Genomic DNA, 16,690 nt, shown 5'->3' with positions numbered 1-16,690 from the left:
TTTTTTTTTTTTTTTTCCCCCTGAGTGGAAAAGAACCGTTTGCCTCTGCTGTTGTTCATTTTTCGTTAAGTCCACATACATGGGTTTTCTCAACCAGGTCTTCATCAAGTACTTCGGACATGCCCAGCCTACAGTGAAGTAGCCCTTTATAGAAAAAGGGCAAGAAGGGAAAGCAAGGCCAGGAGGGGCAGCAATGGAAAAAGCTGGCTCTGCGAGGGCCTCTGGCTTTGAAGGACCAAAGCAGCAGTGACCCCGAGGGCAGGGGTGATAGCCAAGAAAGGGGAGGGACTCGTGGAGAATGACGGCTCTTGCAATGCACCTCCGGGTTTATTCATGGTACAAAAGTATTTAATAAGTGCCACGCATCAGTACAGAAAGAGTCTACAGCTCACACTTTAAGACCAGAACAGCCAACCGAAGTTTATAAGTATAGTCTTATTTTTACTTAAAAAAAAAGATATATATGGAAGGTACACATTGAGAATTGAAATACTATGTCTTGTCTTTCTAGAGATGTGACATCCATGTTTTCTGGTGATTTCTATGAAACACTGCTAAATCAAGGCATACGTATGACTAGTGAAGCTGTTTGCACTCTCCTACTCGTGCTGAGCCAACCCAGCGGAACACCGCCTTGGTAGGGAGATCTGGACAGGAAGGAACTGCAGAGTCCCAACTCCAACAGAAAACCTAACAAACTGATTTATACAGAAGGGGTTTTAGCAAACCTGTACGAACACTTAACATGCTGTAAGAAAGGGAGTCCTTTTAGCCTACTTCCAGCATAAGCACACACTCACTGGTGCCCCGTAAACTAGGTACACCAATGTAGAAAGCATCTTTGCTTTCATAGCACTAATAGCTAAAAAGCACACAGTATATAATACTTTGATCTTTAAGTGGGTAATCATGGAAGCTCCAAGATTATAGCCACTAGGTTAGCCTGAGTATTCATCTATAAAAATAGTTATCTATAAATGCTTAAAAGAATTCTAGAAACAGACTACATCAGGACCAGCAGAAGACAGAGTGATGCAGGGACTGCCAACTGTAAGACAAGGAAGTGATTTTCACAGGTAGCTTCAGGTAAGGGGCATCTCTCGGTTATTCCTACAGCCAGGACCAGCTGGGATGGGAGCTGCTGCAGAGGGCAGCGGTCTTGAGGAACAGCCTAGAGAAATGTTCCCACGTGGGTAGAAACCCCTCTGAGGCTGCAGGACTGAAACTGATGCATACAGGAAGCTATTAGCACACAAAAAGCCCGATGGACAGGCGGGGCCAAAGAGGGGTGGAGCTGGTGGGTTCTTCCAAATGCTGCTGACCTACCAACGTTTATGCTGGGGATGGGGTCCCCGGGGGGATGCTGGCCTCAGGCTTGCTCCAGAGGAGCCTGACTCAGGCCTGAGAGAGGGGTCTACTTGGGGAGGAGTGCTAGGATTACTGAACACAAGGTGCTTTAGGGGCCTAGGAGGGTCAGATGGACTGTCTTCTGACCCATCAATACTTAACGTCAGCAATGAGTTGTGGAACAGAGCCCGTCTTTCCAAGATGTATTCTGTCACATAGCCAAAGCCTCTTCCAGTCTATGGGGCTGGCGACGTCCAGGAAGATATCTCTGCCTGGTGGCAGGGCCTAGTGTCGCAGATCATTCTGGGAAGCTGGCACAGGGGATGATTTACACAATGAAGTCACCACTAAACCACTGCTTAAATCCAGTCCCCGGCCTTCTTTTTCCTGCATGAGAAAAAGAATCCCAAGCGGCAAGGAAGAGGGAAAAAACACGAGTCCTTTCCTAGCTCCAAACCCTGCCTATGGCACAGGGGGAGGGAGGGTGGAAGGGGGTTATTTTGCATTCTTGTTCAGCACTGGCCCGGTCACTCATAAAAAGTATACCTCTCTTCACTGAAAAATACCTCTTTTTCCTATTAAGAGTCTGCCTTATAAGAAAGGCAAGGCAGTTAGACCTGCTTTTTGCTTTTGTCCCTCTGATTATTTAGGGATTACTTTAAGAGGAACCTGGGTCCTGCCCAGAAGGCAGCTGCTCACTCTGGACACCTTGCTAGCTGCCAGACTGATATTGGCCAGTCATGGGGAGAACATGGCAGCTGGTCTACTAGGAACTATCTGGAACTATCTCAATGGTTCCATGTGGCTAATGACACAGGCAAGAGGGACTTACTGCTCTGTAGTCCAGAAACATTTCCTTAAAAGCCAGAAAATCTGTGAACGTGAGCAGCATGTCAAATATGTCACCAGCCACTTCATCTTTATGATGCCTGCAAAAGAAAAGGATGGCTGTTTCATGGAAGACTGGAACAGATTCTGTCCCTTCAAGATTCCATTTGCAGATTTTAAGGGCCTTCCCACCCAGGACCTAACCGCCAAGGGCTGTAAACCTTCATGATCAAGCAATGAAAAAAAAAGGTCTTTTTTCAGAGTAAAGGAGAAAGGGAAAACAGGCAAAAACGCAGAGTCAAGTTCAACTCACTGCAAAGTTGTCGTGAAAGCTGCCATGTTAAATCCAGGAATCCGTTCCAGGAGCTGTTCTTCAATGTACTTTTCTACCAAAGAAATCTGTAAGAGTGGACAGGATCTTGGTTTTAGGAAAACAAGGCGGCTTTTCAGAAAGCCTGGCCTCCAGCGTTCGCAAACATTTCCTGAGGGCCTATTTTATGTGCCAAGCTCCATGTTGAGCACAGGGGATACTAAAGAGAACCAAAATACAGCTCCTGTCCTCAGTGAGCATGTGCCCTGGCACACCACGGGAGAGAGGCATCTGCAGGTAATTACCCTGTGACAAGATGAACGCGCTAATGTAGGTAGAGACCGTGAACAGCAGGGCTCCCACCCCCCACGGCAGGAAGTAAGGAACGAAGCAGGGCCTTTTTTCTTGGGGAGATGGAATCTGTGCAAAAAGAGCGTACAGGTGCCCCTGGTTGGTTAAGCGTCTGACTTCGGCTCAGGTCACGATCTCGCAGTTTGTGTCTTTGGACCCCGTGTCGGGCTCTGTTCTGACAGCTCAGAGCCTGCTTGGGGTTCTGGGTCCTCCCTCCCTCAAAAATAAACATTTAAAAAAACGTTTAAAAAGGAATATATAAAGAAGCATACTGTTGGAGGTAATCACAGGTTCCTCATTGTAAGCTGAGGCTTGACTTGGGGAAACCATCAGGTATGCCATGCTTCTAAGGTTAAGAAAGTTCTCGAGGCTCAAACCTCTTCTCAGATGAGACTGTTCTAGGAGGCTACCGGAGGCCTCAGCACAATGGGAAGGCCCAAGGGTCCAGAGTTGAAACTCCTGGGGATCTAGCCTTGGTTTTCGCTTCTACCTAACGGTCATGTGCACCTGATTAGATTACACAGTAGAAAGAAAAAAAAAAAAAACACAGATGTCACTTGAACAGTAAGTGTTTGAACTGCACGGTTCCACTTATTTGTATTGATAAGTACAGCACAATACCATAAATGTATGTTCTCTTCTTTATGATTTTAGTAACATTTTCCTTAGCTTCCTTTATTGTAAGGATACAGTAGTACAGAGTATCTATATAAAATACATGCTTATCAACTATCTCCATTATCGGTAAGGCTTCCAGTCAACAATAGGCTATTAGTAGTTATGTTTTTCAGGAGTCAAAGGTTATACACAGGTTTTGTTTTTTTAAATTTTTTTTGTTTGTAACGTTTATTCATTTTTGAGAGACTAAGAGAGAGTGTGAGGGGGATAGGGGCAGAGAGAAAAGGAGACAGAATCCAAAGCAGGCTCCAGGCTCTGAGCTGTCAGCACACAGACCGACGCAGGGCTCAAACCTGTTAACTGTGAGATCATGACCTGAGCTGAAGTCAGATGCTTAACTGACTGAGCCACCCAGGGGCCCTTATACGTGGATTTTCAATTGTGCAGGTGTGGGCACCCCTATTCCCCATGTTGTTTAACTGTATTGTGTGCAAGTCAAAAAGTCAATATATTGTATATGAATACAATATACATATGGTATACTATATATATATATATATATATATATACACACACACATATACATATATATACATACACACACACAGAGTATATGAATGCAAGGTTTAACGAACCCATATATTGTAACTGAAAACGGGATTTTGATCAAGCCAAGCATTTTCTAAAACAGAAGCTGGAGGAGCCCCTGGGTGGCTCAGTCAGTTAAGAATCCATTCTTGATTTTGGCTCAAGTCATGATCTCACAGTCGACAGTGTGGAGCCTGCTTGGGACTCCCTTTGTCCCTTCCCTGCTCACTCACTCTCCTTCCCTCAAAAGAAAGAAATAAAAATAGGAGCTGGACAAAAATCATCAAACACCCTCAAGAACTGCAGAAGAAAGCAATGGGGGATTCTTTTTTTTTTATTTAAAAAAAAATTTTTTTTTAACATTTATTTATTTTTGAGACAGAGAGAGAGAAAGAGAGAGCATGAACAGGGGAGGGTCAGAAAAAGAGGGAGACACAGAATCTGAAACAGGCTCCAGGCTCTGAGCAGTCAGCACAGAGCCCGACACGGGGCTCGAACCCACGGACCGTGAGATCATGACCTGAGCCGAAGTTGGACGCTTAACCGACAGAGCCACCCAGGCACCCCAGCAATGGGAGATTCTAACTACAATTCCTGGCAGTTACTGGTGGCAGCTTCTGAAGTCCTCCAAATGTCAACATCTTAAAAAAAATTTTAAATGTTCCTTATTTTTTTTAGAGAGAAAGAACACAAGCGAGTGAGGGGCAGAGAGAGGGGGAGACACAGAATCCGAAGCAGGTGCTAGGCTCTGAGCTGTCAGTAAAAAGCCCCACGTGGGGCTCAAACCCACAAGCCGTGAGATCATGACCTGAGCGAAGTTGGACACGTAACTGATAGAGCCACCTAGGTGCCCGAAATGTCAACATATTTGGATTCTGAATTCACATTTTAAAGAAATTCTAATCTCTGGGGAAAGAAACAGAAAACCACTTACATATTCATTAAAAATAGGTGTGTAGGTGAGTTTATTCTCTTCTGTGTCTTCAAACTCCTGGTAGTACTTGTCCATGAAATTCCTCTGTAATAACTGGAACTCGTCATCTGAACAACAGAAAATTTTATTCTTTTCAACGGAGATTAAAAACCATTGATTTAGAAACAGGCCAAATTCTATGTCAGCAGAACTGCTTCCTAATGGTCAGTCTCTAGGAGAGGGAAAGCTAACAGTGTTTTAGGGAAGTGTTCAATAGGACGCCGATGTTCAAGTAGCCCAGTCTTTTGATTAATAAATATTAATATTTTAAAAATAGTAATTTAAAATATTTAAATTTAAAAATATTTTCATAATTTAAAAATATTAATATTTTTAAAACCGTCTTTTTATTAATAAATATTAATATTTTAAAAATAGTGGTAAAATACACCTAACATTAAATTCATTATTTTTTTGTTGCAAGCCCTTCTAACATGTCACATAAAGTTTAAGAAACATATCAAATGCAGTATGCTAAAAAACCAAGAGTCATAATATCACATTTTTCTAAGTCCTGTATTCAGTATTCCACATCAATGAGTCTTCGAGGAAAGGCAGGGGAGGTGAAGAAGCCTTCTATTAAGAGTTTAGCTACATCCTTACTCTCATACCTCTGTGGTTCCTGATAGTTTGAAACACATTAAGTATTTTATTTTACTATTTATCTTATTTACATCCAAAAGTTAGCATATAGAGCCATAATGATTTCCGAAGTAGATTCCAGTGATTCATCCCCTGTGTATAACACCCCGTTCTCATCCCAACAAGTGTCTTCCTTAACGCCCCTTACCCATTTAGCCCATCCCCCCACCCACAACCCCTCCAGCAACCCTCAGTTTGTTCTCTGTATTTAAGAGTCTCTTGGGTTTTGTCCCCCTCCCTGCTTTTATATTATTTTTGCTTCCCGTCTCTTATGTTCATCTGTTTTGTATCTTAAATTCCACATATGAGTGAAGTCACATGATATCTGTCTTTCTCTAACTTTGCTTTTAGCATAATACCCTCTAGGCCATCAATATAGTTGCAAATGGCAAGATTTCATTCTTTTTGATTGCCGAGTAATACTCCATTGTCTCTATATACCACATCTTTATCCATTCAATCTGTCTATGGACATTTGGGCTCTTTCCATACTTTGGCTATTGTCGACAGTGCTGCTATAAACATTGGGGTGCATGTGTCCCTTTGAAACAGCACACCTGTATCCCCTGGATAAATACCTAGTAGTGCAATTGCTGGGTCGTAGGGTAGTTCTATTTTTAACCTTTTGAGGAACCTCCACACTGTTTTCCAGAGTGGCTGTACCAGTTTGCATTCCCATGAATTCACTTTTTTTTGAGAGAGCACGGAGGTGGGGGAGGGGGGTGCAGAGGGAGAGAGAGAACCCCAAGCAGGCTTCATGCCCAGTGGGGAGCCCCCGACTGTGAGACCATGTCCTGGGCTGAAATCAAGAGTCAGACCACCCAGGCGCCCCTAAGTGTGGTTTGGTGGCACTATGTACATTCCCATTGTTGTACAACCATTACCACCATCGTTGAGTCCATTTTAAACACACCCATACGGGGTGGCCTGGGAACTCCATCACATTCCTTTTCCACAACGGAATGAAACGGATCTCTTACTTGAATAGGATTTCAGCAGCTGTGGTGGGAACAGTGTAGTGATCAAGCACGGGCTCTGATCCTAGCTCGGCCACGTCAATTGTGTGACCTTGGGCACATTTCTCAGTTTCTCTAAGCCCCGGTTTTGTCAACTAGAAAATGAGAATGATCCTAGTACCTATTGCATAGGATTGCCAGGTGGAATTCAGAGGAGGGTTGGTAGAAAGACTGGCTTATAGCAAACACCTGAACTTGAGAGAACAGGGAATTTTAACACGTGCATACAATAATTACTTCTAAAAATAAAAGGAAAGCTTCACAAATGACCTAGACTTTAGGGTAAACACCCTGAGGTCAAAAAAGGCTCATTTTCCCATGGCATACAGGGTAAGCAAAGGACAAAAGAATTCAAGGTATTCCTCAGTATTCCCCAGAAATCTTCACCTCCACACAGGACAAGGGCTTAATGGTGAAACACCTGTATTTAGGCATTAAGGGCATGAACTTTCTTGGGACCTGAAGATGACAAACGTGTGGGTCAGTGATTTTCAGACTAAACTAGACTAAGAAACATCACTAGCACCACCACAGTAAAGGTTTCTTTTTCGCCTAATTCTCAGAAAACTCAGACAAAAATTTTGTTTCCCCTTCCCATACATTTGTCTTAAACCTCGGGTGCCTGTTACCGCTCGTTACTTAGCAGGTCTGTGCACACCAAAAAATGAATGCACGAATAGGAACTCAGAACCCAGGAAAATACAGAACCAGCGGAAGTATGGCATTTTATTTTCTTCACGGACACGCATGCTATGATTATGGCACTATGCTGTGGTTTATGGCACAAAAATGTTAAAACTCAAAACCAAAAAAAAATGGAATTCCTCTTATTCTTTGAAATAAGTCGCTCCTGAAGTTTTGCCAAGAGGTCCGTAACGTCTAGGGCCCCACTACCTGGATAGCTGCCTTATAAGACCTGAGTATGATTATTGCTTGTTAAAACAAGGAGAACGTTTGCCTCTAAAACCACTTAATCTCACTTAACATGAGTCTGTGCTACATTAAAAATTATATGCAGCTTGCTGTTTTCTCTCAAAATTAACCCTCCAAGCTGCAAAGGTCTAAGAACTAAAGAGAGCACAGGTGAGACTGTGGTAAGGAAGCTTACCCATGATAATGTCCTCTAAATATCCAACCACAGCATCAAATTCTGCATCGGAGGCGGAAGAGCTGAAAAATATACCTGGATTAGGTGCTGTTTCAAATAATTCACTTTAAACAACTGTATTAGAGACACTTTCACACAGGTTCAAAAGAGGGCAGAAAAATGAACTTCCCATCACCCAACTTCAACAATTAAGAATGATTATTGTCTACTGTAGCAATTCCGAAGAAAACGTATTTTTGTGACATTAGGGTTCAAGGGCTCCATTTTCAGAAAACCTGTTATGACACAAAGAACTACAAAAGGGACATATAAAGGGAGCAAAGGCTCACATGGCACATCTTAAGGCTCCTCGTATTTATGTATTTCCTTCGGGTTTACTCACCGCATCTTCGCTATCACCCCCCACCTATCGGCTTGTGAGCGTGAAACTGGCGCGAGCGAGATACTGGCCAGGGGACAATTGGATTGGAAGTCCCTGGAGGTGGAGGTGGTGGAGGGTCCTCTGACCCGTGGTCGGACCTTGGCAGCTCAAACCAGGGTCAAAGCCGGGGGAATTGTGATGGAGGCGTTGATCATCGCGAGACACTCGCCCCGCACTCCCGTCCTCAGGGCTTGAACCCGGAGGTCGCACAATCAACAGCGGGAACTAGGGAGGAGCCTTGGCGGTCCCTCACCCCCACTCCACCCCTCGAGGACACCCGTTCCCCAGGGCGGAAGCCGAGGCCTCCCCGGCCCGACGGCGTCACTCACAAGGACAGGGCGAAGCTCTCTTCCTCTAGGGCGTCCATCGCCGCCGCCGCCGCCGCCGCCGCATCCACGCGCGGGGCGAGCAGGCCCGTCGGACTCTTATCCCGCCCGCGGCCCGGGCCCAGCCTGCGCTCCGCTCCTAAGAGCCCCAACCGGCATCTGGGAGGTCTCGCCGCCAACGCCGCGGCCGCTCACGGCCCAAAAGATTGGGCCCTGCGTGCGTGGCCCGTGCTTCAGGCTCACCGGCGGCAGCCTCGCGCCGGCTCGGCCCCACGCGGGGCCAGGCCTCTCCACGCGCGCCGCAGCCACCGTGAAGTACAGGCGTCAGTTACCCACAACCGCCGCGCCCCGCCTCCCGTCACCATGGCCACCACAACCCCATCCGCTGCCTCGTGGCTCCCAAGAGCCAATCACAGGCGCGCGCTGCTCGACGCCGGGGGCGGGGCAAAGATAGGGAGAGGAAGCCAGGAAAGGGATAGAGAGACGCGAGGGGAAGCTCCTTGGGCTTCAAGAGGCAAGCCTAGGGGTTACTGGGTGTTCTCTCGCGGTGTGGGGTTAAGTCTCACATCGCCCCCATTTTAAGGAGGAAGGAATCGAAGTTAAGAGCCTCAGTTTTCTCACTTGCAACTTGTCGGTAAATTACAGGATTTAAGAAGATTAAATAGTTTAAAGAGGGTTGTAAGAGCACTATGAACTGCAGACTTCTTGAGAACCAGTCCCTCAGCTTTTGAATCGGATAATGCAGACCTCTGGCCTGCCTGATTGCCAGATGCCTGTTGGGGCTCTCAAGATAGTTACTCCTTTTCATGGGAGGAAAGCCCCACTGCAAGAAGTAGACGTAACTTACATCATACAGTATTCTCTTTCTCTTTCTCTCTCTCTCTCTCTCTCTCTCTCTCTCTCTCTCTCTCTCTGTCACATACACACACACACACACACACATCATAAACATTATCCGGCACTTATTAGTTTCTTGGCTAGTTGGGCAAGATAAAAGTTGACACTCACTTTGGACAACGCAACCAGAAATCGGATAACTTTCAGAAAAACTCCCCTCCCAAACTGCCAGATTTTGCAAAAGGATTCCCTAGAGCTGATTTCTCTTTATTGGATCACTAGGCATGGCTGTTCAGTTGCATTATACTTTTGAGCCAAATGTGTGTTACCTGTCTAGAGTGGTTTAAGGTCTGACTTAGGTTTGATCTGAGAGTCAGATGGCCAGCCTGAATGGACATTTTGAATGGACATAAAATAGATATCGGTGGGGTCTGGAACTAAAAATGGTTACCAAGACATAGTTGTATCCAGGGTGAGATCAGTTCTCAGAGATATATACTATCTATATATCTATATCTATACTATACATATATATATATATAGTATAGATATAGATATATAGTGTATATATATATATAGTATAGATATAGATATATAGTGTATATATATATATACTATAGATCTAGATCTATAGTATATATATATATATATATATTCAGCACCAAGTAGAGGACAGGTATCTGTAAAGGTTTGCTGATTACCTGGACTGAGTTATGTTTAAGTCAAGTACCCATTTTGCAGCTCAAAGCAAACTCAGCAAATTTCCTCATGACCTATTTTCTCTATAAACTACTTATTTCTTCTGGACTAAATGAACTTGCCCACCCTTTTCTTACTTCTAAACCATATATGGAATCAGAGTAGATGAGAAAACTTTGTGATTTCATCTGTTGCTGGTTATTATCTACTGCTGTTACAAACCATCCGAAAATTGAGTAGCCGAAAACAATTATTGTGCCCACTAATCTTCAATTTGGGCAAGACTTGTTAGTGACAGCTAGTCTCTGTCCTACTTGTCATCAGTTGGGGCAGCTGGAATGGGGCTAGAGGAGCCTCTTCTGACATGCTCACTCACATGGCTGGCAAGTAACTGTTGACTCTTGTCTGGGGGCTCAGCTGTGGATGTTGGCCAGTGGCTGGTGGTTGGAGGGGAGGGGGTCCTCAGTTTCTTTCCATGTAGGTCTTCCCGGAGCTGCGTGGGTTTTCTCACACCATGGTTGCTGGGGCTAAGGGCAAATATATCAAGAGACAGGAAGTGGAAGCTACCAGTCACTTAAGGACTGGGAACTGGCACAGTATCACTTCCAATGAGTTCTATTGGTCAAACAGACACAGAATCCACCCAGGTTTTAGGGGAGGGGCATAAACTTCATTTGTAGATGAGAGGGCTATCAAAGAATTTGTGGCTATTTTTAATCCACTTCATCATGTCTGGCCTTAAGAACAAATGGGCATAAAGATAATAATAGGTACCCATATACTCAGGCATGTGCTAGTTACTGTGCTAAACATTTTTTAAAGTATTTATTTTGAGAGAGAGCATGCACGTGAGCGAAGAGGGGGAGAGAGAGAAAGAGAGAGATTGAGAATCCCAAGCAGGCTCTGCATTCTCAGTGTAGAGCCCGACTCAGGGCTCAATCCCATGAATCTTGAGATCATGCATGATCAGAGCTGAAATAAGAGTTGGAGGTTCAACCAACTGAACCACGCAGGCACCCCGTGCTAAAAATTTATAAATACATTGTCTCTTTTTGAAATACTTGAAACTCTAGGAGAAAACAACAACAACAACAACACCCCACAATTCCTGTGAAGTATTATAATCTTCATTTTAGAGATTAAGAAAGGCTAAGCGAAATTAGAGAAAGACAAGTATCACATGACTTCACTCATATGAGGACTTCAAGACACAGAACAGATGAACATAAGTGAAGGGAAACAAAAATAATATAAAAACAGGGAGGGGGACAAAACATAAGAGACTCTTAAATATGGAGAACAGAGGGTTAGTGGAGGGGTTGTGGGAGGGGGGATGGGCTAAATGGGTAGGGGCATTAAGGAATCTACCCCTGAAATCATCGTTGCACTATATGCTAACTAACTTGGATGTAAATTAAAAAAAAGAAAGAAAGGCTAAACAAGCTGGAACTGGGTCCAAGCTCACACCCAAGGGCATGTTTTAACCATCATGCTATAAATAGCTCCAATTCCTGAGTTGTCAAATACTCCTGGAAATCAGAATGTGAAGTTTTTCTGCTGAAAACAGAAGTGGCCTTTAAAGAAAAAAAATGAAAAATTAAATATATTAAATATTTTTCATTAAGTCATTTCTTAAATCCTTTGTGGGTTAGCATTAAAAATTATTTTATTTTAGGGGCGCTTGGGTCTGGGGTGCTCAGTCGGTTAAGTGTCTGACTTCAGCTCAGGGCATCACCTTGTAGTATGTGAGTTTGAGCCCTGCGTTGGGCTCTGTGCTGACAGCTCAGAGCCTGGAGCCTGCTTCAGATTCTGTCTCTCTCTCTGCCCCTCCCCTGCTCACTCTCTTTCTCAAAAATAAACACTCCTGCTTGAGATTCTTGGTCTCTCTCTCTCTGCCCCTCCCCCCTTGTTCCTTCTCTCTCTCTCTCTCAAATAAATACATTTAAAAAGTTGTTTTATTTTAGAGAGCGAGCATGAGCAGGGGAGAGGGGCAGAGGGAGGGAGGGAGGGAGAGAGAGAGAGAGAGAGAGAGAGAGAGAGAGAGAATCTTAAGCAGGCTCCGTGCTCAGCACGGAACCCAACACAGGGCTTGATCTCACCACTGCAAGATCATGATCTGAACTGAAATCAAGAGTCGGACTAAGCCACCCAGGCGCCCTGACATTAAAAATGGTTTTAAGTGAATAATGGACAATCTTGGAAAGAGCTGATCTTAGTTGGATAGTTTGTTTCATGGATACATATTCAAGATGTTTGAAATTCATGCAAAAGTCGTTTTCTGCAAACGAAATTGATTTCTGTGATTGAATCCTGTTTCCTGGTGTGCAAATGGCACCAAATTTACTTTGCTTTATCAATCTCATTCCAAAAAGACGGCAATTCACTAAAACCTTTTTTTTTTGGCTGGAACCCTAGTAGCATTACCCCAATGAATCATTGGAGAAATGCCATTACTTAATCCCCCTCCCTGCCCCAGCCTAGCTTTCAATGTCTCTTAAAATGTTTACATGCAGTGCAGAATATAAAGCTGTTTATTCTCTTCCACATTGCTTGCTGTTCCCTAGTTTTTTTTCTATGTGGTCTTTCCCTTTGAAGCAGCTCCAAGATTATAACTTTGCTTCCATCCTGAATACCTTTATCAATATTGAAGTCCTTTTGTCATATGGTCTAGCAGTGAAGAATTGGAATAGACCATCTTAGGAACAAAATTCAAGGGTAGATTTCTAGAAAGCTAACAGGCTCCTGCATTCCTTTGATTTGTGACAGATTACCTATTAATTCTGTCTACTTTATCTCCACTAAATTTATAGACCACCTTCACCTCTCTGCTGGACTTCAAAGTCCCTCTACTGGTCTTACTAGTTCCATATTTTGCTTGTCCTGTCTTGTACCCCCACCCCACACCTCTCTTTTCCATTCTCCACATAGATGCCAGAGCTATCTTTTAAAATGATTTAACAAAGCACTTTAACAAAGCTTAAACTCTTTCGCTTTCTATTGAACTTGGGATAAAATACTAAATGTTTAACATGGCTTCATGAGCAATCTCCTCACCTCTCCAACATGGGAGCATACTATTCTACCCGCTTGTTAGCTACAGGGGTCGTCCATCAGATCCTGAGGCTGAGCTCCATTTCTCCTTCGTTAGGCCTTCACCTGTAATGCTGTGCTCCCATAGCTACATAGTCCTGGAAGCTTGTCCTCACTCAGTCTCTCTGCCTGGCCATGTCCTACTTTTTCCTTGGGAGTTTTGGGGCGCCTGGGTGGCTCAGTCGGTTGAGCGTCCGACTTCAGCTCAGGTCATGATCTCACAGCTCATGAATTCAAGCCCCACGTCAAGCTCTGTACTGACAGCTCAGAACCTGGAGCCTGCTTCTGCTTCTGTGTCTCCCTCTCTCTCTGCCCCTAACCCACTCACATTCTGTCTCTGTCAAAAATAAATAACCATTAAAAAAAAATTTTAAAAAAGGGAGTTTTTACTAATATTACTTCCTCAAGGAGGTTTCTTCTGCCCCTCCCACCCATCTAAATTAAATCCCCCTCATTCTCTCATAGCACCCTAATCTTGTAAGGCATTAACAAACAAATATATTGTCTTCTCCCCACTACCAGCAGCTCCATGAATAGATCTGTTTTGTATACCACTTAGGCACAGTACCCAGAACATATTATGTGCTCAATAAAGATCTGTGGGATGAGTAAGTGATTACCTTTGCTTCTTAAAATCTAATACTTGATTCTCTCCTGCCCTGGAAAGTAGCCCTGAAATCGGAGAGGATGAGGTCTTGGGACCTTGGCAGCAGGCACCAATGAAAGTTGTGAAATCTTACTCAAAAAAGGCAACAAATGTTTTATTTCTTCAATGCAAATTACTGTATTCACCACAAGCTAAAGAAGAGAACATATATATATATATATATATATATTTATATATATATTTGAATTTATGGAAGACTAAAGACATGGAAAAAATCCAGCACCCCAACAAGTACGGCCAGGAAGGAAATCATCTCTATAATAGGACAGTTTAATGAATTACAAACAAGAAAGGGTAGGAAAGGAGGAAAGAAAGATGTGCATTGAGTTTAAGACACTGTAAAACTCAGAAGACGTATTTACTATTCAAGTATAAACTCAGTAAGGACTTGGCATAAATTGAAAGGCAGCTGCTGAGGTACACCATTATAAAATAAGTTCTATGAATTTACAATTCTACCTTCCAATTTTCTGGGAGAAAAAACCAAACTCTTGAAGGTCTTCACCAGAGACCCTGAGAGGGATTAACACTTTTGATGAAGACATAGTCAGCAATCCATGATTGAATATACTATTCAAAAACAGGTATTTATTTAAAACAACAGGAATACGTGCTCTCAGACTGTCCTCTAAGAGTTTTTGAGACTGTTAGTTCAAGAGTTTCAAAGTATATTACTTCCAGAAACAATACTGATTAAAAAAAAATTTTAACAAAAAACAAAAAACCTGATTTGATGGTACCTTAAAAATACCCTAAATACCAAATTTTCTCCAGTCTAACATTGCAATTAATTTAAGAATTCCTCCCGCATTGTTAAAACATTTTTTCCTCACAAAATGCGGATACTGAAACTGGATAGAAACACCATGAATGTGAAAATACACCAGTTTTCTGCAGTTAAAAAAAAACTACAATGTTCTTTGGAATCACGGAAATATCAAAAATTGGGTTTTCTCCACAGTCTGTGCACCTTCTTTCGGGCCCTCCATGTTGCTTGTAGTATTGACCTGTGGGGTTCTGGTTTATAGATTCAAGTTTTGCAGGGCAATATCCACGCTTAACACACCGGGGCCTCTCTGACCGGTTGGAAGTTATGCTTAACCCAGAACCGCTGTCATTTACTTCTCCACGATGACTTCTGCCCCAAATAAAAACTTTAGAATAGGAGAGAAAACATCCTGTTAGACATTCACATGAACCCAACATGGGAGAATTCCGGTGTGGTTTCAGCACTTGGGAGGGCACTGTCTCCTAGCGTGTTCCATGGAAGTACCACAGGCCTAGCTGTTAGCACTCAGCTTTCCTTGGCCTTAAAAGGAATTTCTCAGGGCTGGCAAGTTGGGTTAGATTCTAAGAGAATTTTGTCTTTGACAAACTACCATTTTTAGCATAAAATCTGGCCATGGCTATAAGTTTCAATGTGCGCACAACTGATTAGAGATGTTTTTTTTTTTCTTTGTTTTTTCTCTTCAACATTGGCTGGAATTGAGTAGAAATAAGTCCATGATGCCTCTTCACATGTGTCATGAAATATGAGAAATCTGTCTGACTCTAGACACTATTTCTTTGCGACACAACGGGCAGGTCTCCAGTTGCAAGGCACAATCCATGCACAGGTCACTAAAGAGAAAGATACAAGTGCCAGTTAGGTTAATGCTTCAGGAGGTCAAACTGACAATGTGCCAACTCAGTCTAAAATATTAACAAGCTGGCTAATTGAAAGGGTAATCATTACACATGGTTAAAAAACGAAGCAAATATATGAACAAACAAGTCTCTCTCTCATTTCTGATCCTCCCTCATCCTCTTGTGAGGAGTAAGTAAAAGGTTCAAGTATATTCTCCCACCAAGTCTGTATGTACACGAAAAAAACTTACAGACGTGTATGGTAGGTCGAAACACGACACGCTTTGTTTCCCAGCCACGCACTGCAGATTTGACACGAGGCTTTTATATGTGAAATTTTCACTTGCGGTTAGTTCTATTTCTGGGTTTCTATTCTGTTCTCCACAGTTCCGCCATTCTTTTTATATATGGGGAGCGAACTATTAGCATTTATTTTAATATATCTTAAGATGTGGTAGGTAGTTTGGTCCCCTCTGTAACTCTTCTCTTTCAGAATTTTCTTGTCTTATTTATAGCATGGAAGTTTTTACTTATTTTTTTTAATTAAAGTTTTTAATTTATTTTAAGAGAGTGAGCTGGCAAGCAGGGAAGGGGCAGAGAGGGAGAGAGAGAATCCCAAGCAGGCTCCACGCTGACAGTGTGGAGTCTGACACGGGGCTCCAATGCACGAATCGTGAGATCGTGACCTGAGCTGAAATCAAGAGTCGGATGCTTAACCGACTGAGCCACCCAGGTGTCCCAGCACACAAGCAAGCTTTTAAACTAGCATTTCTATTTTCAGAAGGAAAAAAAAAAGTTAACCCAGATTAAACTTACGGTTTGGAGAAAAGTGTCACCTTTAAAACACCAACAGGACTTCCTATCCAAGAACAGACCCATTTATTCAAATCTTATCTTGCATTCTTTAGTAGTTTAAAAGTTTTCTTCTCATAGGCACCACATATTTCTTGGTACGTATTCTTAGACAGCCCTTGTTTATTTTTTTTATGTACTTGTTTAAGTAATCTCTATACCCAAAGTGGGGCACGAACTCACAATCCCGAGATCAAGAGTTGCATGCTCCACTGAGTGAGCCAGCTGGGTGCTCCTGGCCTGGAGAGGTTTAAATAGAATCTATCCAGTCCCTCAAGGTTTGAAAGAATTATCAGTGAAACCATCTGGGCTTAGTGCTTGGGGCAGAGGGAATGGAGGGCAAATATACCTTTGATAATCATTCCAATTTTCTTCTACGGTAATAGAAATG

General features: G+C 43.1%; 2 protein-coding genes across 5 annotated transcripts in view; both read right to left on the bottom strand.

The window, feature by feature from the left end:
* Positions 1 to 326: 326 nt before the first annotated feature.
* ARL2BP (ARF like GTPase 2 binding protein) lies at positions 327 to 8,903 on the bottom strand. 2 transcript variants are annotated; one of them, XM_060650707.3, is made up of 6 exons: positions 8,532 to 8,903; positions 7,782 to 7,843; positions 4,977 to 5,083; positions 2,489 to 2,574; positions 2,180 to 2,276; positions 327 to 1,658 (listed from the first exon to the last, which is right to left on the bottom strand). In XM_060650707.3, the coding sequence occupies exons 1-6, from the start codon at positions 8,567 to 8,569 to the stop codon at positions 1,584 to 1,586; spliced, it is 465 nt and encodes a 154-aa protein (XP_060506690.1). In that variant the 5' UTR covers positions 8,570 to 8,903; the 3' UTR covers positions 327 to 1,583. The 2 variants fall into 2 exon arrangements, with proteins under 2 accessions (XP_060506690.1, XP_060506689.1); XM_060650706.3 differs by having other exon boundaries at positions 327 to 1,734; positions 8,532 to 8,900.
* A 4,991-nt stretch (positions 8,904 to 13,894) lies between these two features.
* RSPRY1 (ring finger and SPRY domain containing 1) overlaps positions 13,895 to 16,690 on the bottom strand; it is a 44,458-nt gene continuing 41,662 nt past the window's right edge. For all 3 annotated transcript variants that reach the window (XM_078438799.2, XM_078438800.2, XM_078438802.2), the window contains exon 15: positions 13,895 to 15,441. In XM_078438799.2, the coding sequence (XP_078294925.1) occupies positions 15,345 to 15,441 (97 nt within the window). In that variant the 3' untranslated portion in view covers positions 13,895 to 15,344. The remainder of the gene's footprint in view (positions 15,442 to 16,690) is intronic.

Source organism: Panthera onca, chromosome E2 (assembly GCF_046562875.1).
Source record: "Panthera onca isolate mPanOnc1 chromosome E2, mPanOnc1 haplotype 2, whole genome shotgun sequence".
NCBI lineage: Eukaryota > Metazoa > Chordata > Mammalia > Carnivora > Felidae > Panthera > Panthera onca.
The sequence above is the reverse complement of the archived record's forward strand: the minus strand, read 5'-3'. Positions and strand labels throughout refer to the sequence as shown.

What these genes read in the sequence shown, in the direction of transcription:
- ARL2BP (XM_060650706.3), bottom strand. Translation starts at nt 8,569, where the DNA reads ATGGACGCCCTAGAGGAAGAGAGCTTCGCCCTGTCCTT. An exon ending in GAGAGCTTCGCCCTGTCCTT is followed by an intron (nt 7,844 to 8,531) that starts GTGAGTGACGCC and finishes TATATTTTTCAG; the next exon opens with CTCTTCCGCCTCCGATGCAG. An exon ending in TTTAGAGGACATTATCATGG is followed by an intron (nt 5,084 to 7,781) that starts GTAAGCTTCCTT and finishes TCTGTTGTTCAG; the next exon opens with ATGACGAGTTCCAGTTATTA.